Raw genomic sequence first — 26,571 nt, forward strand, 5'->3', positions numbered from 1 at the left:
TCCTATGCTAACCCTGTGGTAACCGGGTAGCACGCGGCACTGCATAATTACTGCCAGACAGGGATGGACTGAGTACTCTGGAGCCCCCCAGCCATGCTGCTGCCACCCCTGCAATGCTGCCTCCCACCATGTTGCCACTGTTCCCCTCCCCCCCCCCACCTTGAAGGGCCCTGGTGATCTAGTGGCTGTGGCTTCTTCGAGGGCAGGAAATAAATTCCCTCATCTGATATATGAAGCTTTCAGGATTTCAACAGGTCAGCATGGAAACCACTAAAAATATCATTCATGTAGCCACAGAACCAGCACTGCATGGGGAGGAAGCGCAATGGGACTTCCCAAACAGAGATCCCACACCACCGGGCAGACTTTCAAGCAGGGGCGTAGCCAGAAAACAGATTTTGGGTGGGCCTAGGCAAGAAGTGAGTGGGCACCAAGTGTTCTCTCCCCCCCCCCCCCCCCCCCCCTCCAAAAAAAAAAAAATATCTCAGCTGGAAGGAAAATGCGTCTTTCCACCTTGGCAGTCTGCAGCAGGCATGCGCTGAAAACTGAGCATGAACAGGTGCTGGTATCATGGACAGTAGCACTTTTGTTACCATCAGGGGGAAGTCTTCAGCTGGTGGAGCTTGGAATCTCCACCAGCTACCGCTAAATGTGTGCTACTGTTGGGTGGGCCTGAGCTCTAAATGGGTGGGCCCCGGCCCACCCAGGCCCACCTGTGGCTACACCACTGCTTTCAAGATCTCCATAATGAATATAAATGAGATTAGTTTGCATATTCAGGATTTCCAATGCACACACACGTCTCGCATGTATTTTCATCATGGTTAGCCTGAAATCCCGATTGGCACTGGGGTCTCCAGGCCAGGCCTGGAAAGCCCCGCAAGAAATCATGGAAACACTTAATCCTTTTCGGTTTGCTTTCCTCATTTCCATCACCAAACCTTTTTAGGAGTGGCAGACATAGGTTTGATTTTGGATAAAGGAAAACAACAACTCCTAGAATTCTTAAAGATGAGTGTTAGACAGGGCTTTTTTTGAGGGGGTACTTGGGGGTACTGAGTACCGGCACCTTTTCCATTGTCTGCTAAAATTAACCCATGGCCCCCAAGTATTAGTGAAGGAGCTCAGGCTCTACACAACAATTCTGCCTTGTCATAGATTCTGTCACTGGTTGCAGGGGGCCTGGCTATTGTGGGGAGGGTCCCTCAGTGATTACCCCCACCACCTGAAGGGTGGCCTAGCATTTGAGTACCGGCACCTTTTTCACTAGAAAAAGTGCACTGGTGTTAGAAGACCAGAAGTGGCTAGAGATATCCCTAGAAGTTAGTGGATAATTAACAGGCCTGGACAGAGTAGTGCAATGTCCATATGTCATTATGCCTCAGTTCCCCTACAAGACTATTGTGGAGATTGGAAAGTAATTTGTTTATCTTGTTGATTTTATGGTCACTGTGCTGAGGCTAATTAACAAGGTTGACAAGTAGTTTCAATCAAGGTGATAGCTTTACTTAACACTTTTTGGTCACTACCAACCCAAGCCAAGTTTGAACAACATTGTATGCATTGTAATCCTTTGTAATTTTGTAAGCCATATTGTGCTCACTATAGTGGGAAAATGTGGGGTATAAATGTACCAAAATAAATAAATACATTTATACAACTTCAAAACACAAAAAACACGCACATGGCATTAGTCACGGACTAGCTACACACAGCTTCTGTCCTGATATACATGTTGCCTCAATCATGCACATAACACAGGCATGCACTTTCAATCATACATACACAGGTAGCATTTACATGCATGCACACAAACACATACACCCTTCCCAATCCTAGCTCCTTGGATTTCTGGCTGGGAGATAATCTTTTCCTCATTCCCTGCTGCTTCATTTTTTGTCCCGCTTATACAGGACACAAGTTTGTCACCCATCTCAACCCCTGCCAAAAAAGATCATAGCCACCTTCATTCCTACATTCAGAGAAACCCAAAGAGCTTTCATCCCTTGTAAATTTCCCCCCATTCCTTCTAGATCATGTGACAATAGCTGCAGTAGTATGACAAGTTGCCCTGGAGACTGACAAAAGGACATTGCACGGATGGGGGTTATACAGAGCAACCTGTCCAATAAAGGGACAATGCTGGAAAATACCTCAGAACAAGAACTCAAAAATAACTTCCCAGTGCTCAACGTTAACTTGCAAATTATATGCACAGTGTGCAAGGGAGAGGAATGTGCCTGGTGCATGCACACAAGCGTTTGGTGGTATACAAAGCTCTTGTGCTTTCTAGGTTCTTCGTTTCTCCCTTCATATAAGACTGCAGCACTTCTATGCATTGACTGCACGTGTGCACTTGTATTGTGGGTGGGATGTGCCCTTGTGCTTGCTGCCAGCACATATATGCTCTGTCCACAATGTCATCTCTCCGTCCCTTTCACAGTCCTCATCCAATCTTTCCGTGAGTAAGTGCTGGTGATAAGTCTGTGGCTCATTTGCCAGTCTAACCCACGTCTACCTATTTCATGCCTGGATACGTTTCAGGCAAGTATATTCCTTTGCATATCTAATCTAGTACTCTTTTCCAGCTCTGCCTATCTGTTGCTCCCCGACTGCACTGCTGCCCTTGGGGAGTGGTGCTTTAACATTGTGTTTTCAATCACTAGGGACAGGCAGGTTTCCTGGAGTCCTGCAGAGTTTACCTGTCCCTCATTACTGAAAATGTGCTAGTGAAACAGCACTTCCCACTGGCAGGACTAGAGGTGGAGGACTCCCACTCAGCTTAGTGGGAACAGTACTGTTGGCACTTACTCCTCTAGGGAGTGCAACATTCCCATGAAAACGTCTCTGCAGCCTCTCCCAGACCCTCCTCATCTTTATGGCTCTACTTCCTGTCGTTAAGAAACGACTGAAAATAAATGAATAAATAAATATAAATAAGTAAGAAATTAGGAGAAAACGGGTTGATCTATGACGAGGTGAACAGCTCCATCATTATAACTGAAAAGTTTTTTAGATGGCTCTCTGCTGTTATTAATTCTGAAGATCCCCGCGTATTAAAACATGAAGGAGTTAATAATGAATACACTGTGAAAAGACTATAAATGATTTGATTCTTTAGTGTTTGGGATGATTTGAAGATTATTGATTGATTTAATCCTCACACTTACAGTGGTGGAAATAAGTATTTGATCCCTTGCTGATTTTGTAAGTTTGCCCACTGACAAAGACATGAGCAGCCCATAATTGAAGGGTAGGTTATTGGTAACAGTGAGAGATAGCACATCACAAATTAAATCCGGAAAATCACATTGTGGAAAGTATATGAATTTATTTGCATTCTGCAGAGGGAAATAAGTATTTGATCCCCCACCAACCAGTAAGAGATCTGGCCCCTACAGACCAGGTAGATGCTCCAAATCAACTCGTTACCTGCATGACAGACAGCTGTCGGCAATGGTCACCTGTATGAAAGACACCTGTCCACAGACTCAGTGAATCAGTCAGACTCTAACCTCTACAAAATGGCCAAGAGCAAGGAGCTGTCTAAGGATGTCAGGGACAAGATCATACACCTGCACAAGGCTGGAATGGGCTACAAAACCATCAGTAAGACGCTGGGCGAGAAGGAGACAACTGTTGGTGCCATAGTAAGAAAATGGAAGAAGTACAAAATGACTGTCAATCGACAAAGATCTGGGGCTCCACGCAAAATCTCACCTCGTGGGGTATCCTTGATCATGAGGAAGGTTAGAAATCAGCCTACAACTACAAGGGGGGAACTTGTCAATGATCTCAAGGCAGCTGGGACCACTGTCACCACGAAAACCATTGGTAACACATTACGACATAACGGATTGCAATCCTGCAGTGCCCGCAAGGTCCCCCTGCTCCGGAAGGCACATGTGACGGCCCGTCTGAAGTTTGCCAGTGAACACCTGGATGATGCCGAGAGTGATTGGGAGAAGGTGCTGTGGTCAGATGAGACAAAAATTGAGCTCTTTGGCATGAACTCAACTCGCCGTGTTTGGAGGAAGAGAAATGCTGCCTATGACCCAAAGAACACCGTCCCCACTGTCAAGCATGGAGGTGGAAATGTTATGTTTTGGGGGTGTTTCTCTGCTAAGGGCACAGGACTACTTCACCGCATCAATGGGAGAATGGATGGGGCCATGTACCGTACAATTCTGAGTGACAACCTCCTTCCCTCCGCCAGGGCCTTAAAAATGGGTCGTGGCTGGGTCTTCCAGCACGACAATGACCCAAAACATACAGCCAAGGCAACAAAGGAGTGGCTCAGGAAGAAGCACATTAGGGTCATGGAGTGGCCTAGCCAGTCACCAGACCTTAATCCCATTGAAAACTTATGGAGGGAGCTGAAGCTGCGAGTTGCCAAGCGACAGCCCAGAACTCTTAATGATTTAGAGATGATCTGCAAAGAGGAGTGGACCAAAATTCCTCCTGACATGTGTGCAAACCTCATCATCAACTACAGAAGACGTCTGACCGCTGTGCTTGCCAACAAGGGTTTTGCCACCAAGTATTAGGTCTTGTTTGCCAGAGGGATTAAATACTTATTTCCCTCTGCAGAATGCAAATAAATTCATATACTTTCCACAATGTGATTTTCCGGATTTAATTTGTGATGTGCTATCTCTCACTGTTACCAATAACCTACCCTTCAATTATGGGCTGCTCATGTCTTTGTCAGTGGGCAAACTTACAAAATCAGCAAGGGATCAAATACTTATTTCCACCACTGTATCTTATATGGTCCCCTTAAAGTAGAGTCTACTTCCTGCCAAGCACATGGAATAATCTGTGTTCCTTTCCCAGGAACAGCTTGGTCAGGAGGAGGGCGATTGAGGTATTTTAACACTGCCACTTAGGCGTGCTGTCATTATAACTAGCACCTTTATAGAACCACCCTCACACATAGAAGAATTAAGGGCTGCTTCAGTTAGGGAATATCTACCTAATTTCTTCTTTTATTCTAATTATAATCAGCAGGTACCTAGTCATCAATCTTTTCTAAACTACACAGGGTGGAAGATTATCTGACAGCTGTGACTGACTACTATAATTTTAATGTATCAGATACCTAAATACTGTTTGCAAGACTCTGTTAATAAAACTCCCATGGAGCATATGATATTGGCTTAAAGATTTTACTGTAAGCTAATGAAAAAAAATAATTTCTATTATTTATAGCAGAACCTTTTGCCAATAGCACAAAAAGACAATACCATGGTTATAGCATTGACCGGGCTACTAAGAATGGTTCCGGAAAGGACCAGAACAATTAGGTTTACCTTAGAAGAGTAAAAAATGAAAATAAAAATAAAAAATTACAATTGAATACATCGTAAAAATAAACGGAACATAATGTTTTGACTCCACGGTTGGTGGCTTCCAGTGGTAAGATTTAAGCTTTTAAAAATACGGGAGAACAGTGTTATGTAAATATTAGCTGTAATGAAACCCTGCATATCAATCATTCATCATATACAGCTTACAATAAAAACAATTTTTATGCCAAGAATTTAACTTATACAATTCCTTCTGAGCTTGTCCCAGGGATTTAGTAGAAAGAACATACCAGAAAGAAAAGAGAAGTGCAGTGTCCCTCCCCCACCCCTCAAGAGAGTACAGATACTTCAGGTAATGGATTATTCTGTTCCCCAGTCCCCTACAACTGCTTCTGTACGAGCTGTGCTAGTAGCTTGCACGGGCTGGGAGAAGCAAGAAAAACTCTGTAACACTCATTTTCTTTGGCCCTAGCGGATAGGAAAAGAAATTCATGCACTTGAATGAGGGCATCTAACAAAGCTCTGGCTATATTATCCAATCAAAGGTGTTATATGCTAGGAGAGTATCTGCCTCACTACGGGGCCGATGCTCAAAACCTAACACCGGCGCTAGAGGTGTTTGATTTTGAGGTTCTGCTATTTGCATTTGGTGAACGATATTGTCTAGCTTGTGAAACTGATCAGTACTCCAGCGCTTTTCCTAATCGTTTTATTTTATTGTAACCCGCCTTGATTTGTTTTAGTGATAAAGGCGGATTTAGTAAATTTTAATAAACAATAAACGAATAAAAGATAAACCGCTTTGAATATAGGTGCAAAAATCACAGAAAGCTGGTATATCAAGTCCCATTTTCCTTTCCCTATTTGCTGAAAGCCCACCTCTTCAATGTTGCTTTCGGCACCTAACCTTTATACCTTTCAGGAAATCTAGACTGCCCCTATTTGACTGACTGTACATTTGTCCTTTAGATTGTAAGCTCCTTTGAGCAGGGACTGTCCTTCTATGTTAAATTGTACAGCGCTGCGTAACCCTAGTAGTGCTTTAGAAATGTCAAGTAGTAGTAGTAGAGGAGTAGCCTAGTGGTTAGTGCAGTGGGCTTTGATCCTGGGGAACTGGGTTCGATTCCCACTGCAGCTCCTTGTGACTCTGGGCAAGTCACTTAACCCTTCATCGCCCCAGGTACAAATTAATTACGAACAAGCCAACTTCCGAAGTCTACTGAAGACCCATCTCTTCAACAAGGCATACAACAATGATCAACAAACATGAATTCCTGTACACGTATCCAGAATTGCCCCTACAATATTTGCTTGCCAAACTACTATCATGTTTTTTCATCATCATGTTACCCAAGATCTTCTGCTATTACTAAATGTACATTTTCCTTATAATTCTTATATATCTCTTAAATATCTTTTAATATGTTTGCTTGTTAAAATACTACCATGTTTTATCATTATCACGTACCCAAAATCCTTCTGCTATTACTAAATGTATACTTTCTCATGTATTCTCACTATTCATGATGTATTGTAAGCCACATTGAGCCTGCAAAGAGGTGGGAAAATGTGGGATACAAATGCAACAAATAAATAAATAACCCATGGTATATCAAGTCCAATTCCGCCCCCCCCCCCCCCCCAATTCCTTCTAAACTGCAAAGGAGCCCTTCAACTGCATTACCTACCAGTGGGGAGGGCTGCTTCAATGTGTTTTCAGTTAGGTCCCCCTGGGTGCTGAGATCTCAACCTTATAGAGCCCAGCTGAAGATTTTTTTTTAGAGAACAAGCCATGCTTTGATTCCCCAAAACCATGACCAAAATACAAAAACCACTGTGTGCAGGACCGAAATCATGCTTCCTAGACTGAGAACGACTTAAGCCTGTGATTGTACCTGCTTTTTCTTATTCCGAGCAGACTCACTGTCAGTTTAAGTCTCCTAATGAATCAATCCTTGGAAACATCTTGCCAAAGCTATAACAATTATTCTCTTCTATGATGGCCCAAGGGAGAGCATGCAGATCTGATGACCATCTTTTATGTGCGTTTTCCTGCCACAGGTAGGACATATTTTAAATCCTCATTTGTCCGTAGATGTACCAAAGAGGAGGTTCTCAAAATGCAACTCAGTAGCTCTGTGAGAAACAAATCCTATATAATAATTTGCACCATGAACATTCTATGAAGCTGCTTCCATTCTGATTGGCTGTGCCTGGGACTGAAGCCTTGGATGATGTCATCCAGAGAGCCCAAGGAACAGCAGCGCAAGTAGACCTGCAGCTCGCCACCTCGCATGCCAACAATTGTCCCCCTCCAAACAGTCTCATACACAGACACCACTACCCTCTCCACCCCCACCCCACATCATACACAAACTCTGCCACCCTTCCCACCACCCCTACCCACATCATACACAAACTCTCCAAGGGACAATCACCATCTTTCTCTCTGACACAGACACACATTCCTTCCACCCACCCCCAACATCATACACACACTGTGCCATGGAGAAACAGCATCTCTCTCTCTCACTCACACCCACACATTCCCCTCCCAACCCCTTAATACACAAACTGTAAAATGGAAAATCAAAATCTCTATCTCTCTCACGAAGCCACACACACACACACACACACACACACACACACACACACACACACACACATTCCCCCCAACCACCACCATATCATCATACACAAACTCTGCCATAGTGAATAAAGATCTCTGTCTCTCACTCACACCCACACACTCCCCCCCCCAATAAATACACAAGCTCTAACATGCAGAATCAGCATCTCTCACTCACACCCACACCCACAACCAACACAAAGAAACAGAAAAACAACAACAAAAATATATTACACATAATACAACAATGTAAATTATTCATTAGCATGACAACACATTTCTCTTAACAATCCCTTTCAAAACATTAATTGCAGGAAGCCAATACCTTGCTAGTGCCCGTTTCATTCGTTTCTGAAACGGGCCTTTTTCCCTAGTACGCAAAGAAAAAGATACAAAAAAAAAAAGGGTTCACTCCTTTTTGTTTTAGTGGTTTTGGAAAAATGTTAAGAATGAATCAACAAAAGGAAAGGGAAATGGGACTTGATATACCGCCTTTCTGTGGTTTTTGCAACTACATTCAAAGTTGAACTGGGTTCGACAGCCACTGCAAGTTCTGGTGACTTGCCCAGAGTCACAAGAAGATGCAACGGGAGTCAAACCCAGTTCCCCAGGATCAAAGTCCGCTGCACTAACCACTAGGTTACTCCTCCACACAAAGGAAAACTTTTGTTCTCTGGCTTAATAGCTATCTGATCACATTTGTTTGGAAGAGTGGAAAAAAAGATAGATGAGGTACCTTCAGGGGATCATGCTGGGCAGGAAGGTACCGTATACACAGAAACTTGTGCCAGCTGTTTCTGAGCTCTCTGAGACAGTTACTGTATCCCAGTGCTGTTGGATGTCATCACCCACTTAAGTGGCCAAGTCATACTGTGTGTTGACAGAAAAAGCAAACTATCTACAATCCACTGGACTGCAGAAAGTGAGGCAACATGGTTTTACCAGATTGTGTTTATTGAATCTGATTTCTTTGATCGGGTGACTAGAGAATTAGGTCAAAGATGTGTGTTGGATGTGGTTTATTTAGATTTCAGCAAAACGTTTTGCACTCTTCCACATGGAAGGCTCATTCATTTATGTCTGACTTTTGACTATTCCAACTATGGCAGGAGGAAAAGACCTCAGACATTCTAGATAAGTGTCACTTCTTAGTTTCTCAAATATATATAAAAGTCTGAAGTATTAATTTTGAGATGAAAATATGGGACACTAATGATGAGTTAGCCTGCACAAGTTAAATGTTTGAAGAACTACATCAATTGTTAAAAAGTATTGGGAAAATTATATGAGAAAATATGGGTAGGGAGGAGGATTTTGACCTATGATTGGAACTGTCGCTGAAAGATCATTACTCTGACCCATTATTAACTGGGCAGGTAAGAATTCTTTGTGATGTCTGAGGTCTTTTCCTTCTGCCATAGCTTTGTGTGAATCTTTATCATCCACTTCTGGTTGGCATAGTCAAAAATCATACAAATGAATGAGCCTTCCACTTGTGGTTGGAATTTTGCATTTTGAGTGTGGACAATATTACCATTTTTTCGGATTAAGTGACGTATTTTTACCATAGGCTAATCAAACTAACAACTTCCTTTGTTTGGGGTATTTCTGATCACTTATAAGTGTCCATTAGAGAATTACATGGGTCGAGGACCCACAGTAACCACAGGGATGGAGGCAGAGCCCATGGAAATGGGGCAGGGACAGAGTCTATGGGGACGGGGTAGGGATGGGGACAGATCCTATGGGGAAGGGGTGAGGATGGAGACAGAGCTGTGGGGATGGGATGGGATGGGCAAGGGTCATTCTCTAGTGTCCATATCACCTTTCAATTTTTTTTCATATTGGTGAATCAGTGACGCTCTTTTGGGTTCCAAGTATGCTCAAGTAAATTAGCTGAAGCCACTAGGGAGCACCTAATAGAGGTATATTTTTAATACTTCCATGGATATTATCTCATGTAAAGACTTAATGAGTTGCAAGGCACAAACAGCAAGGAGAAAATTAAGCTGAATAAGCCAGTATCAGGCAAGAGAATCAGGATTGAAAAACCTAATAAAGTGATTATTATTTTCTTTGCTTAAACAGAAATAAAATAAGTTTAACTTGCATCTTTAAATCTAAAAGCAGCTGGGATGTGTTTTATTGAATATCAGGGAGCAGTGTTATAATCAAGAGAAGAGAGGTGGTAAGGCTTTTGACCTGATAAGGTTGGTGAAAATACACAGAAAACTGAATTTCCGCTGTTTGATCTAAGGAGAAATTAATGATGGCACAGGAAATTAATAAGATTTACTTAGCTTATGAAAGGCTGTATTTTTGGTTGAAAAAGTTAATCCATAGAACAAAGATGAAAAGGTTCTCTTCTGAAGGGCCATAAACAGATCAAGTTTTTAGGATACCCCTAATGAATATGCATAAGATAGATCTGCATATAGCATAGGAAATATGTATGCAGATCTCTTTTATGTATATTCATAGTAACAGAGAAAATGATGGCAGATGGAGACTTGAACGGTCACTAGCATCCTTCTGGCTATGGCCACCACCTTGTAACACTGATTTTTTACTATAAGATCCTTGGACACCATCACCCCCAAGGTCCTCTCTCCCTATCTGTGCATATCAGCCTATCAATTAGGGATACTCTGAGATCCTAAAAACCTGAACTGTGCCCTTCAGGACTGAACTCATCTCTGCCATAAAGGACTACCTCCTTAAAAACTTATCTTAGATGCTAATGCTCATGATAAGCTCAGTCCTAGATTATTTTGATCAAGATACACTAATTTACATTGAACAAGGTTAACAAGGCTATTAAGAGTTTACAGCCTAATAAATCTCCTGAACCAGATGGCATTCTGATAAAAATCAATAAAGTATTTATGATACTTTGTTCCAGATTGCTAGATATGCTTAGCTTTGTTTTGTTTTTTTAGAAGATACTCTCAGTTGAGACATTAAAAGCAATAACTTCTGTTTTTCTCAAATTAGGAAAGGACTCTTTAAGACTTTACCACCTTTTTCATTAACTAGGCATTTGAATGCTGTTACTGAAAATATATACCAGAACTAATTAGATTTCTTTTCCCATTTAGATCCACTTTTCCCAGTCAGGCAAAGGTGTTTAATGAGTTGCTATATGATTGAGAGAACTCTGGAAATGAAAGTCTAGTGCCTGATGACATGGAGAATGTCTTCAAGTATATATCCTGGTCTTTTCTGTTCGTGTACAAAGCAATCAAGAAGTCCATATATTTCTCAAATGGTCTGAACATTGTGCACTTTATGCTAAGGGAGATAAATTGGCCTCTAATTAAAGTGTGGATAATTCTTTTTTTTTGTTTCAAATTCTTTCATGTTTATCAAATGATGCCAAAGGCTAGTCAAGCCTATGTAGTACAGAGTTCACACTAATTCACAAATCTCTCGCTCTATTTTTTAATCAAACAAGAAAAACTCGGCAAAGCTGTCTTCAAGTCTATTTTGCCTGCTACTGCAGGAGAGCTTATTGTAATTAGTCTGATGATATCTCACCAGTTAACTTAGGGACCACATGCGCCAGTCCTCTGATAGCCAAGGACAAAATTTGAACTGCCTATCCATTTGTTTCTAGTACCAGCAAATAAATATGGTGAATATCCCCTTAGGAAATTTATGCTGGACCAGGTAGTTAGTATGAATTCGGGAGATTTCCTTTTTTCTGATAATGGAGGAGTAGCCTAGTAGTTATGCTATGGAATGTGTCATGCAACTATACTCCTTTGTGCTCTGTGACTGCTTGTTCTGGAGTTTACATAAGTACTGCCACACTGGGACAGACCAAAGGTCCATCAAGCCCAGTATCCTGTTTCCAACAATGGCTAATCCAGGTCACAAATACCTGGCAAAATCCCAGAAAAGCTTGATACATTTTATGATGCTTATCCCAGAAATAAGCAGTGGATTTTCCCAAGTCAATTTAATAATGGTCTATGGAAGCTGTCCAGACCCTTTTTAAACACCGCTAAGCTAACCGCATTTACCACATTCTCTGGCAACGAATCCCAGAGTTTAATTACACGTTGAGTGAAGAAACATTTTCTCCAGTTTGTATTAAATTTACAACTTTGTAGCTTCATCGCATGCCCCCTAGGCCTAGTATTTTTGGAAAGAGTAAACAAACGATTCACGTCTACTCATTCCACTCGACTCATTGTTTTATAGACCTCTATCAAATCTCCCCTCAGCCATCTCTTCTCCAAACTGAAGAGCCCTAGACACTTCAGCCTTTCCTCATAGGGAAGTCGTCCTATCCCCTTTATCATTTTCTTCGCCCTTTTCTGTACCTTTTCTAATTCCACTATATCTTTTTTGTTACAACAGACTTTAGTACATCCTGTTCACGGTAGCTAGAGGCCTGATAACGGTCATATCTGCAAACCAGTACAAACCAGTTTGAGCTGGACATATAAGAATAACTGTAGGTAAAACCTGTAGAAATGACCAGATACATAGGCGGAGCCCTATGTACGTGCAGGACTGCTGATTTGGTGATATATAAGGTGGTCCACTGTGATGATAAGGGTATATAAGTGACTACTCATCTAAGGAGCCTGGAATATACCTTTGTGGCAAGTTAGAGTTTTACTTCCTCTTCCATGGACTATTACGGGGCTAGATGGACGATTGGTCTGACCCAGTATGGCTATTCATATGTTCTAATATATTCAATAGAGATTGCTATTGTTTTGGACAAACCAATATGGCAGCAAGCTCAGCCCACTGCCAGCTCCTTGTGTCTCTGGGCAAGTCAATTAACTTTCCACTGCCCCAGGTACAAAATAAGTACCCACTTTGATTGTAACCACAGAAAGGCGGTATATCAAGTCCTATCCCCTTTCCCTTTGTCATGCCATAAATATCAAGAATAAGGGGTCTTTGGAAATTCACTAATGCAGACTGGGAAAAGATATTTAGCTTTGCAAGAATACGTACTCTCAGTGTTAGACTTCATAAAGTCCAACATTATCAGACACACAGGACCTATGATATCCCTATATATATTAGCAAAATGTTTTATGTTGTGTATTCGCTTTGTTGGAGATATAGGCTGGAAGGAATTTGCTGTGTATTGCATTTGCTTGCTAATATAAACACATATCCCCAGATTCTATATAGTGTGACTTGAGTTGCATACGCTTCTATGGTCATATTCTATATTGAATGCACAATTTAATTATCTGAACAAAGCCATTATTGATACAAATTGGCTTTAATTAGAATTTACGGCATAATTTGCTGAATCTATTGCTCTATTATTTGTTCTTTGACTTATTCCAGAGTCAATCTAACACCGATTTTTTAAATGGCTTCCAGGGGGTGAGCCAAGAAATTTTAGACTGGTAACCCTGACTTCAGTGCCGGGCAAAACAGTGGCAACTATTATAATGAATAAAATTACGAAACACATAGAAACACTTAGACAAAGATAGTTTAATGAGACAGAGTCAGCATGGGTTCAGCCAATGGAAGTCTTTCCTCACCAATTTGGTTCATTTCTTTGAAGGCTTAAATAAACATGTGGATAAAGGTGAGTCGGTTGATGTAGTGTATCTAGATTTTCAGAAAACTTTGACAAAGTTCCTCAAGAGAGACTCCTGAGAAAATTTAAGTCATGGGACTGGAGGCAATGTCCTTCTGTGGATTAGGAGTAACAGAGGGTAGGGTTAAATGGCCATTTTGCTCAGTGGAGTAGGGCGAATAGTAGAGTGCTGCAGGGATCTGTACTGGGACCGGTGCTATTTAACATATTTATAAATGATCTGGAAAACGGAATGAGTGAGGTGATTAAGTTTGCAGATCGCACAAAACTATTCAAAGTTGTCAAAATACATGCAGATTGTGAAAAATTGCAGGAAGACATTAGGAAATTGGAAGACTGGGCATCCAAATGGCAGAGTCAATTTAATGTGGACAAATGCAAATTGATACACGTTGGGAAGAACAATCTGAATCATAGTTCCCTGATGCTAGGGTCCACCTTAGTGGTCAGCACTCAAGAAAAAGATCTAGGTGTCATTGTAGACAATACGCTGAAATCTTCTGCCCAGTGTGAGAAGGCAGCCAAAAAAGCAAACAGGATGCTAGGAATTATTAGGAAAGGAATGCAAAATAAGACCAAGAATATTTTAATGCCTCTGTATTGCTCCATGGTGTGACCTCACCTTGAGTATTGCCTTCAATTCTGGTCGCCGTATCTCAAAAAAGATTTTGTGGAATTAGAAATGGTTCAAAGAAGAGCGACTAAAATGATAAAGGGGGTGGAACTCCTCCCATATGAGGAAAGGCTAAAGAGGTTAGGGCTCTTCAGCTTGGAAAAGAGACTGCTGAGGGGGGATATGATTGAGGTCTATAAAATCCTGAGTGGTATAGAACACGTAGAAGTGAATCGATTTTTCACTCTTTCAAAAAGGACAAAGACCAGGGGACACTCAATGAAATTATGAGGAAATACTTTTAAAACAAATAGGAGGAAATATTTTTTCACGCAAAAGAATAGTTAAGCACTGAAACTCGCAGCTGAAGGATGTGGAAACAGCGGTTAGCATATCTAGGTTTAAAAACAAGTTTGGACAACTTTCTGAAGGAAAAGTCCATAGTCTCTTACTGAGATGGACATGAGGGAAGCCACTGCTTGCCCCAGGATTGGTACTATAAAATGTTGCTATTCTTTGGGATTCTGCCAGGTATTTGTGATCTGGACTGTCCACTGTTGGAAGCAGGATACTGGGCTAGATGGACCATTGGTCTAACCCAGTATGGCTATTCTTTTTTTTTTTTTAAACCTTGAATTTTTTTATTGATAATTGTAGAAACATACCATTACAACTATAGTCATTGCAACTACCCTACAGTAACTAATGAAGCACCCTACTGTTACATACAGCAACCCCATCATGCCCCCTTTCACACCCATCCCACCCCCTTTCATGCCCTCGCTCCGCCCCCTGTCACATTTTCCCCTCCCCCTTGTCACACACCCCATCACTCCCCCTCCCCTTACCTTACTACTGCCCTGGTGGTCTAGTGACCTCTTCGGGGCAGGAAAGAGCCCCCCTCTTTCCTGCCCGGAGCACTGCCCTGCATGCATCCTTCCTGTTCGTGATCTCGGCGCCGATTCAAAATAGCCGCCAAGAGTTGAAGTCTCACGAGGTCACTTAAACTCTCGGCGGCCATTTTGAATCAGCGCCGAGATCACGAACAGGAAGGATGCATGCAGGGCAGCGCTCTGGGCAGAAAAGAGGAGGCTCTTTCCTGCCCCGAAGGCGGAAGAGGTCACTAGACCACCAGGGCAGTAGTAAGTAAGGGGAGGGGAGGCTAGCAATCTGCCCGTTTGTCCAGATTTCTGGACAAATGGGCAGATTGGCAAAACCAGCACAGTTGCCCAGACATGTCCTCAAAAACAGGACATGTCCGGGTAAATCCGGACATATGGTAACCCTAACTAAGGGCCTTGTTTACTAAGACAAATTAAATATTGGGTGCCTCTAGCATCAGCATTCGCTCAAAATACTAGTGTGCCTTAGTAAGCAAAGCTCTAAGGGGCCCTTTTACTAAATTGCATAGGCGCCTACACACGTCCATCATGTGCCAATTTGACGTTACCGCCCAGCTACCGTGTGGCCCTTGCGGTAATTTCATTTTTGATGCACATCCGCTAGGCGCATCCGAAAAGTCGTTTTTATTTTCTGATGCACGTCAGCTACACGCGTCAAGTGGCATTTGTCGTGCGTAGGTCATTACCACCCGGTTAACGCATCAGACCTTACCATTAAGTCAATGGCTGGCGGTAAAGTCTGAGATTCAAAATGGGCACGCGCCCATTTTTATTTTGCCGCACGTCCATTTTCAGCAAAACTTTTAAGAAGGCCTTTTTTTTACAGGCATGCTGGAAAATGGATGTGCATGCGCCATTTTTCAGCACACCTTATTAAAAGGACCCCTAAATATTACATCTGTTCCTAACTCAAGTTTTATAAACTTTAACTTTAAATGATGTATTTTAATTTCTGTTACTATATTTTGCACATGCTCATGCTTTTCTAATTGTTATGTAAGCCACCACTGACCCTGAGTTCTACTCGGTCTAATGCAGGATATAAATGTCATAAATAAATAAATAAATAAATCTGTACATGGACAGTGTAGATTCACGCTGTTGGGCTGAATAATTAAAATGCTTCTTTTCTAGTTCCAAAACTTTCAGAGGTCATGAGACTGAGCTGTGCTTCTGAGTCATACCCAAAAGAACAGGTCCTTAATGTACCTTTTAATGAAAAACCTTTAGTCCGAATATCACAGGGCACAAAATATATATCCCCAAATATCACTGGTTGGAGAAAAATGACCTTTGTAAAACAGCTATTAAAAATGTCCTCTTACTCTCTTTATGGAGAATTACTTTATATTTCAAATCAATAAAGAACGTCATGAATCCTAATAAATCATCCTTCACTATAGAATTATTCCTCCCTTGTGACTGTGTATTATAAACCTAATCAGAGAGAGTGCCACTTTCACATAATCCTACAGAAAGGACAGGTAGAAAGCCATTAGGTGTCCAGGAGGAAACCCCTTGGGATCATTAAGGTCTGGCTAACAGTTGTGAAAAAAATGCAAAAAGCCAATCTGCCAGTTAGAGTGCCCAAGCCCTCAATTTCCCGCAATTCCAGAAAGGGGAAAATACCAATATCTAACTTTAAAAAAAATTTAAAGTAAAGCATGCGGTGCAGCCAAAGTGATGAATTTACAAATCAAGAAAATATCCCAACAACATTTGCAGAAACTTTAAAAAAAAAAAAAAAAAACTATTATTTTTGTAATTTTGTGCATTATTTTCTCTGTTTGAGGTTGCATGAAATATTTTTGCCAAGACACAGCATTTGAAAATTGTGCAAGAAAACTGACTTACAGGCATGCTGAAACCTTTTTTCTTTGTCCCCTATTTGCCCAAAACTTAAAACCTGAAATCAGTCTAAAGAATGAGATGTATTAGCATGCACTTCCTCCATTGCATGCAAATATCTCTCATGTATATTCATTGTGGGTATCCTGAAAACCTGTCCCCTGCACCCACCAATTCTTGTTAGTGGGGAGACAAAGATGGTTTCTTTACTCAAGAAAGCATGGGACAAGCAGAGGGTCTATGAGGGAGAGAAAGGGATTGTAAAGCTCGTAGCTGGTATGGATGGGATACTGGATAGGCCCTGTGGTCTTTATCTGCTGTCATTTTCTAGGGTTCTAAATTCCAGCAATCCCTACCCCATCCAAACATTTTTTAAACTGATACTTTCCAGGAGGTTAATAGGTTGGAGAACATAAGAGTAGGAAGAACTGCATATGCATGTGTAAAACCTTCCATACATAAAGAAAAAAAATACTTGTCTTTACAGTGCAAATCACTGGATTATTGCAACAGAAATATACAATCAGATGGTCAGTTCCATGTTGGTACTGAATCACAATATTGAAATACTGAAATAATATTTTATTGTACTTTGCAAGGAAACCTTGTGGCATTGTACATCCTCTAACACACATTATCATCGCAGACTTGATGAAAAGACAAAAGCAGAATGTTTGGTGAATGCTCATACGTTTATTTTATTTATTTAGATTTTGCTCACACCTTTTTCAGTAGTAGCCCAAGGTGAGTTACATTCAGGTACTCTGGAAATTTCTCTGTCCCAGGAGGGCTCACAATCTAAGTTTGTACCTGAGGCAATGGAGGGTTAAAAATCACTTGCCCAAGATCACAAGGAGCAGCAGCAGGATTTGAGATTGCAAGACTGGTGCTCTAACCACTAGACCAGTCCTCCACTCTGCCTTAGAATTTTCTGATGTACCTTTGGGCTTAATCAGAACTAGTCTCCTGGACTAGCATTCATTCACTCTTAACCTCCCTCCCCACCTGCATCCCAGCCTAACCATTGTAATAATAATTATTGGCAGGAAACAAGGGCCCAGAAGGGAAACAGAAACTGCAGCTCTTTCCAAAACCGGATAATCTAGACGCCAAGTCTGGTCAACAATTGCTTCCACTGCATCCAAACCAAGGCTGTGGAGTTGGAAGCCATTTTGGGTGGAGTCAGAGTAGGAGTCAGTAAAAATATACCGACTCCAACATCAGGTTGAAAATAAAAACTTACAACATTATAATATAGGATAAATTTATCATTTTATACTTGTATATAGTTTTTGTTCAGATTCTTTGTTCATACTTCACATAAATATATTCTGTGGTATATTAGTCCTATTTTTTTTTTTTTTTTTTACTATAAAGAAATATCCTACGTTTCTATAATAATCAAATTTCTCTTAGATTTACTATATAGTAGGAGTCAGAGTCGGAAAGTAGAAAAATAGAGGAACTGGAGTCGAAATTTTGGTGTACAGACGCCACAGCCCAGATCACAACCCCAGCCAAAGAAAGGAGCAGAAGACCTGACCAAAGAACGAAATCCAGTTTTACATATGACAGTGCCCAACACTTGCCTCTGAGCTACCGCACCAGATTTTAATTTTATATCTATAAGTATATATTTACAAAGAAAAAAAGTAAAAAGCGATGCCATTTATATAAGTGTTCCTCAATGACGGTTGCCAGACTCATCACGATAGGTTAGATAAAAGACCATTTATAACAGAACAACCAGCACAATCTATCTCCTCTGAAGCAATATATAATTTTAAAGGTGCGCTAACGAAAACTACTTTTGCGCTAAGCAAGGTAATATTCTGAGCAAAACGTTACACAATACGTTTCAGCAGGGAAGTAGAAGATGAATATGCTCTCCCATCTGTGCGCTAGTCAAGTAGCAATAAAATCAAGGCAACTGATGTACAAATTTTCATTATGCTTCTAAACATACTTATTTACATTGTACATCGCACATTCGACAATATGAAGTATCCTTCATTAAGACAGGTGTGAATGAGAAAACAGATGCAGATGATCTGTCTGAATCAATCCAGTGAATCAAACGTATTTTGAGTCGGTCACGTTAGCACTGTTTACTTACCTGAAAGAACACGGCTATGGCTCCTATCACCCGTTTTTCCAAAATTGCGGCTCCAAAGCTGTCAAAGTCATCGGGGTTGTAAAAATAAATCTGCATCTGCAAATCAGTAATGAAAACAGCAAGCATAAACAACTCGTATATGTACCTCGGCTCTGAGCATGTGCAGAAGAGACAAGATTATAATCTGATGATTTATAGAATAGATCCTCAGGTGCATTACCTTGAAAAGCAGAAATTTATCAATTTTTCATAGAAGCGAGCTTAACAAAATCCAATTAAATTTGTATTACTGCAGGTACCCAGGCAGGCCAAAAAAACACTGTATTGTTTGTATGGGGAATTTAAGCAGGGCACTGTTGTTTAAATCCTTATACTCCACCTGTACTAAGTGTTATGGAACATTTAACATTCAGATGGTATATTAAGAATCTTGGCTTCTAACAGCATCATCCAGATGGCACCTCAAGCAGTGTTCTGATATTAGTACTGTACTGTAGAATCAGCATCTGGGTAGAAGTTCTCGGGAGGGATCAGAATCTATGTTGCTCTAGTTTAGATGTGAAAGTGACATATGCTCCCATCTCAGCTATCATTTTATAATAAAACATTTTCCATATTTGCTAGAGACGTGTTTACTTCTGTAGAGCAGCTGAATTCATGCACAGTAATCTATGCAGGGCCAATAACATCCATGAATACTAACAATATTTGTTGTGGTTATGATGTCTTGGCTCTAAAATGTTTACAGTCCATCACCTCTACTCAACGATCTACTGCAATGAAATTAAAATAAACACGGGATTGTTTTTAAATGGCAACCTCGTGGTTGTACTGTAATTGTGGCTACTCTGCTGCAGGACCCATTTTATCCCTATGGGCCCCCTGGCAGATAACTCACAATAACCGCGTTACTGCATGATAACTGTTAGGCAATGACCCCCCCAAAATATTTAACCGTGTCTATCCATCCTTGCACTCTGTTTTCTTCCAATCTGTGCACATCATGGGTGATATATGTGTAGTCTAATGTGTTATGATCAGCCTTCTGTTGCATCATTCCTACAGAGATACTGAATTATTCACTGCTTTGGTGCTAAAGAATGCCGCCAACTGAGAGGGCTGTAGCAAGCTATGGGGGCCCTTTTACTAAAGCTTAACGGGCACTAATGGATATTAGCGTGAGCTAAGTACCACATAGCCCATAGGTATAAAATAGGTCACATTGCATTGAAGGGCCCTTTTACAAAGCGTCGGTAAGCCCAATGTGGCGCCACCGGCGGCCCAAAATGGCCGCCGGTGGTAGTTCTGGCTTGAGAATACAGAGCTGTGCTAACCTGGCAGTAATTGGGTATCGTGCTGCCTGGTTACCGTGGGAGCCCTTACTGCCACCTCGATGGGTGGTGGTGGTAAGTGCTTCCCGCCACATGGCCATGTGGTAAGTTTTTTTTTGGACTTTCTACCCGCTGTGGAAAAAATGGCCCTGGTGTGCAGGACGAACAGCCCCCGCTGCTACCGCAGGGCCCTTTTTTCCTCACATATTAACAAGCTTTAGTAAAAGGGACCCTTGGTGCAGGTGGTGTGATTGCACAGGGCTGAAGAGAGGCAAGGCACCAAAATTGTGCCCCTTCCACTTCCTCCCCCTGCTTGGCTGTGATGCAGTGGATGGAGCAGGAGCATTAGAGGATCTATTGCAGAGGGCATGGTTCCAGCTCAGGATCCTCCTGTCAGTTGAACAGATAGAAAGAAAACGCTGAATATACAGGAAAATAGCGTATTTTGCATGTACAAACATTTATTTGGCAAGGCTGATGAGGAAAATATAGGAATAATACAAAATGATCTAATTGTGGTTTGCCTAAATGTTGGATCCTAAGCATTGCCTAGCGCAAGTGTAAGGGAAGAGTTCAAATTATACCTTGTTTTATCCTCCCTCTTGTTATACATCCAACTGTCTTTCTTTTACAATTGTAAAAATCACGGGGTAAATATTTAGCCAGTTTATGCATGTCGAAAACGCAAATAGGGCTTGCAAACATAGTTATGTAAACTACTGCATGCTCAATCATTTAAATTTAACCACCTCAGCTAATGACACACTTTCCTTGCAATGACATTACATTTTGGCAGCTGTTTCGAGTGACAAAAGTTGAAATTATAGTGTGAGCATTAGTTCATAATGCAAAACAGCCACATAAATCAGGTGTGGTAGATGACTTATATATGCTCAGTTCTTGAACAGTTTAAGGAACTTGCCTGCCAAAAATCCTAAACATATCTTTAAATTTGTCAATGTTATGATGTAAAAAACTACAGAAGTGACCTCTCTTTTTCCGGCACTGTGTATAACTAACAACAGTTATCCTAGGAAGACATACAGGGGCATAATTGAAAGGGACGTCCAAGTTTTGATGAGGACATCCTCGCAAAACATTCCCATCCAGGGGCGGGGAAACCCGTATTTTTGAAACAAGATGGACGTCCATCTTTCGTTTCGATAATACGGTCAGGGTCGCCCAAATCCTGAAATTTGGTCATCCTTAGAGATGGTCGTCCCTAGACTTGGTCGTTTCTGATTTTCGGCGATAATGGAAACCAAGGACGTCCATCTCAGAAACAACCAAATGCAAGCCACTTGGTCGTGGGAGGATCCAGCATTTGTAGTGCACTGATCCCCCTCACATGCCAGGACACCAACCGGGCACCGTAGGGGGCACTGCAGTGGGCTTCATAAATTGCTCCCAGGAACATAGCTCCCTTACCTTGTGTGCTGAGCCCCCCAAAACCCAATACCCACAACTGTACACCATTACCATAGCCCCTATGGGTGAAGGGGGCACCTAGATGTGGGTACAGTGGGTTTGTGGTGGGTTCTGGAGGGCTCGCTGTTTCCTCCACAAATGTAACAGGTAGGGGGGATGGGCCTGGGTCCACCTGCCTGAAGTGCACTGCACCCACTAAAACTGCTCCAAGTATCTGCATACTGCTGTGACAAAACTGAGTATGGCATCTGAGGCTGGCAATCAATATTTTGAAAGATATTTTTTGAGAATGGGAGGGGCTTAGTGACCACTGGGGGAGTAAGGGGAGGTTATATCCGATTCTGTCCGGTGGTCATCTGGTCATTTCAGGTACCTTTTTGTGCTTTGGTCGTAAGAAAAACATGACCAGGTAAAGTCGTCCAAGGGTTCGTCAGGGACATCTTTGTTTCTTTCAATTATGGGTCGAGGACATCCTAGTGTTAGGCATGCCCAAGTCCCGCCTTCGCTAAGCCTCCGATACACCCCCTTGAACTTTGGCCGTCCCTGCGACCGAGTGCAGTTGGGGACGTCCAAAATCGGCTTTCGATTATACCGATTTGAACAACCCTGTGAGAAGGACGCCAATCTTCCGATTTATGTCGAAAAGATGGGCGTCCTTCTCTTTCGAAAATGAGCCCAATAATGACGTATCAACATTACACACATACGAAATTCCTTCCACTATAAATATACGTGAAAATACTGAGTTGTTCGTGTTTGTTTGTTTTTTTCTAAAAACAAATAAAATCATTTATGGAAATACAGTACTAAATATTTTTTTCACCTCATCTTCCAATAAGCTCCCACCTTCTAACCTTTTCCTATTTTTTGACATGGATCCACAGAAACAACAAACTACGCTGAACAATTATTGTTCCAATCACACCGAGGACGAAGCTAAGGCTTATCTTCATATTAAACACTACTGGGATGTGGTTACTAACTTTACATCTCAATGTGGTTCCAAAGATCTCTACTAGCTTTAGTAAGATGTTGACCGATGGGTAGAGTCTACTTTGACACCCTTGGATGTAAGTTATCAACAGGTTAGTAACAACAGACAATCTGTTAAAACCTGTTCAGCTAAGCACAAATATTAGACTATTAAAAAATCACATAGATGTAAAAATACCTATCAGTGACAGCATGGAGGACATGGGGATTTATCAGGGTGTGGTCAACATTTGCCTTTAATGCATCTTGATGCCCTGCAGGATTCAGCAACCTACAAGATCCCAATACCAGAGGTGGCTGAATCCCATTTTAGAGGAATAACACTGTTTGCGAGCTACCTCGTGAGCAGCGTTACTCCCGTGGCACAGGAGCATCAGGGTGCAAAGCCCAGTCTGATGCTCCCAGGCCTGCAGATCCACATGCCCACCCCTTCCCACCTTAAGTAGCCACCCCTCACAAAGCCCACCCCCTCACAAGGCTACCTTCACATATTATTAGTGGTTCGGGTGGGTCTTCGGAGTTCCAAGGGGGGGGGGTCTTCAGCAGCAGCGATACCCAGTTGGTTCCTGCCTTGTGCTGCATCACCTTCAAATGCCACAAATACTGCTTGGGGTCATATTTCCATATAAGGAAAGATTTCCATATATGGCAATATGACCCCTAGCATTAGTCACAAGACTACCACTAGTAGCGCCATTTTGAAGGTGGTGCTGTTCAAGGTAACTAGGCATTATACCTGCCAAAGACCCTCCTCCTGGACCCCTGAAGACACCCCCTGAAGATTCGAAGACCCCCCCCCCCCTGGACTACAAATGATTTGTGAAGGTAAGGGGGTAGGAGGGCCGTGGGAGGGAGTGGCTGAGGTTGACTGGGTCAGGGAGGACTGTGGGGGACCCTGTCCTTGTGGCTTGGGAGTATCAGACTGCAGCTCTATGGCCCAATGCTCCTGGATGGTAACATAAAGCTGGGGTTATTTTTACCGTGGCTCTGATACCCTAATGCGACTTGTGGTGTATCAGTGCAATTCACGTTAGGGCATTTCCATAGTAATGACATGCAAAACATGCATTTCCATATTTTGTATCTCATTAATCCCTAACCCACGGTGACTTATTTATTGCCGCAGTACTTTAGGTTAGGCGATTTAAGGCCCTAACACTGTTTGTTGAATTCCCCCCTTAATGCTTCATTTATTGGAGGGGATCATTTGCAGGAGAGGGGCATGACAATCCAGAGGCGGGACCAACTTTTACACACCTAACTTACAGAACACTATAAAATGCACGCGTTAATGTACATAAGTACATAAGTAGTGCCATACTGGGAAAGACCAAAGGTCCATCTAGCCCAGCATCCTGTCACCGACAGTGGCCAATCCAGGTCAAGGGCACCTGGCACGCTCCCCAAACGTAAAAACATTCCAGACAAGTTATACCTAAAAATGCGGAATTTTTCCAAGTCCATTTAATAGCGGTCTATGGACTTGTCCTTTAGGAATCTATCTAACCCCTTTTTAAACTCCGTCAAGCTAACTGCCCGTACCACGTTCTCCGGCAACGAATTCCAGAGTCTAATTACACGTTGGGTGAAGAAAAATTTTCTCCGATTCGTTTTAAATTTACCACACTGTAGCTTCAACTCATGCCCTCTAGTCCTAGTATTTTTGGATAGCGTGAACAGTCGCTTCACATCCACCCGATCCATTCCACTCATTATTTTATACACTTCTCATATCTCCCCTCAGCCGTCTCTTCTCCAAGCTGAAAAGCCCTAGCCTTCTCAGCCTCTCTTCATAGGAAAGTCGTCCCATCCCCACTATCATTTTCGTCGCCCTTCGCTGTACCTTTTCCAATTCTACTATATCTTTTTTGAGATACGGAGACCAGTACTGAACACAATACTCCAGGTGCGGTCGCACCATGGAGCGATACAACGGCATTATAACATCCGCACACCTGGACTCCATACCCTTCCTAATAACACCCAACATTCTATTCGCTTTCCTAGCCGCAGCAGCACACTGAGCAGAAGGTTTCAGTGTATCATCGACGACGACACCCAGATCCCTTTCTTGATCCGTAACTCCTAACGCGGAACCTTGCAAGACGTAGCTATAATTCGGGTTCCTCTTACCCACATGCATCACTTTGCACTTGTCAACATTGAACTTCATCTGCCACTTGCACGCCCATTCTCCCAGTCTCGCAAGGTCCTCCTGTAATCGTTCACATTCCTCCTGCGACTTGACGACCCTGAATAATTTTGTGTCATCGGCGAATTTAATTACCTCACTAGTTATTCCCATCTCTAGGTCATTTATAAATACATTAAAAAGCAACGGACCCAGCACAGACCCCTGCGGGACCCCACTAACTACCCTCCTCCACTGAGAATACTGGCCACGCAATCCTACTCTCTGCTTCCTATCTTTCAACCAGTTCTTAATCCATAATAATACCCTACCTCCGATTCCATGACTCTGCAATTTCTTCAGGAGTCTTTCGTGCGGCACTTTGTCAAACGCCTTCTGAAAATCCAGATATACAATATCAACCGGCTCCCCATTGTCCACATGTTTGCTTACCCCCTCAAAAAAATGCATTAGATTGGTGAGGCAAGACTTCCCTTCACTAAATCCGTGCTGACTTTGTCTCATCAGTCCATGTTTTTGTATATGCTCTGCAATTTTATTCTTAATAATAGCCTCCACCATCTTGCCCGGCACCGACGTCAGACTCACCGGTCTATAATTTCCCGGATCTCCTCTGGAACCCTTCTTAAAAATCGGAGTAACATTGGCTACCCTCCAGTCTTCCGGTACTACACTCGATTTTAGGGACAGATTGCATATTTCTAACAGTAGCTCCGCAAGTTCATTTTTTAGTTCTATTAATACTCTGGGATGAATACCATCAGGTCCCGGTGATTTACTACTCTTCAGCTTGCTGAACTGACCCATTACATCCTCCAAGGTTACAGAGAATTTGTTTAGTTTCTCCGACTCCCCCGCTTCAAATATTCTTTCCGGCACCGGTGTCCCCCCCAAATCCTCCTCGGTGAAGACCGAAGCAAAGAATTCATTTAATTTCTCCGCTACGGCTTTGTCCTCCTTGATCGCCCCTTTAACACCATTTTCGTCCAGCGGCCCAACCGACTCTTTGGCCGGTTTCCTGCTTATAATGTATCTAAAAAAATTTTTACTATGTATTTTTGCTTCCAACGCTAATTTCTTCTCAAAGTCCTTTTTTGCCCTCCTTATCTCCGCTTTGCATTTGGCTTGGCATTCCTTATGATCTATCCTGTTACTTTCAGTTGGTTCTCTTCTCCACTTTCTGAAGGATTGTTTTTTGGCTCTAATGATTTCCTTTATCTTACTGTTTAGCCACGCCGGCTGACGTTTAGTCTTTTTTCCCTTTTTTCTAATACGTGGAATATATTTGTCCTGAACCTCCAGGATGGTGTTTTTAAACAGCATCCACGCCTGATGCAAGTTTTTTACTCTGCGAGCTGCTCCTTTCAGTCTTTTTTTCACCATTTTTCTCATTTTGTCGTAATCACCTTTTCTATAGTTAAACGCTAGCGTACTTGATTTCCTAGTTTCACTTCCTTCAATGCCAATATCAAAACCGATCATATTATGATCACTGTTATCAAGCGGCCCTCGTATCGTTACCCCCTGCACTAGATCATGAGCACCACTAAGGACTAAGTCTAGTATTTTTCCTTCTCTTGTCGGCTCCTGAACTAGCTGTTCCATGAAGCTGTCCTTGATTTCATCAAGAAATCCTATGTCCCTTGCGTGTACAGATGTTACATTA

At 42.1% G+C, this 26,571-nt stretch overlaps 1 protein-coding gene across 1 annotated transcript in view; it reads right to left on the reverse strand.

Moving 5' to 3' along the window:
- PTPRG (protein tyrosine phosphatase receptor type G) overlaps positions 1-26,571 on the reverse strand; it is a 708,710-nt gene that overhangs the window by 299,931 nt on the left and 382,208 nt on the right. Inside the window, 1 exon segment of the mRNA XM_030208031.1 lies at positions 19,002-19,097. Coding sequence (XP_030063891.1) covers positions 19,002-19,097 — 96 coding nt within the window.

Source organism: Microcaecilia unicolor, chromosome 6 (genome assembly GCF_901765095.1).
Source record: "Microcaecilia unicolor chromosome 6, aMicUni1.1, whole genome shotgun sequence".
Lineage (NCBI taxonomy): Eukaryota > Metazoa > Chordata > Amphibia > Gymnophiona > Siphonopidae > Microcaecilia > Microcaecilia unicolor.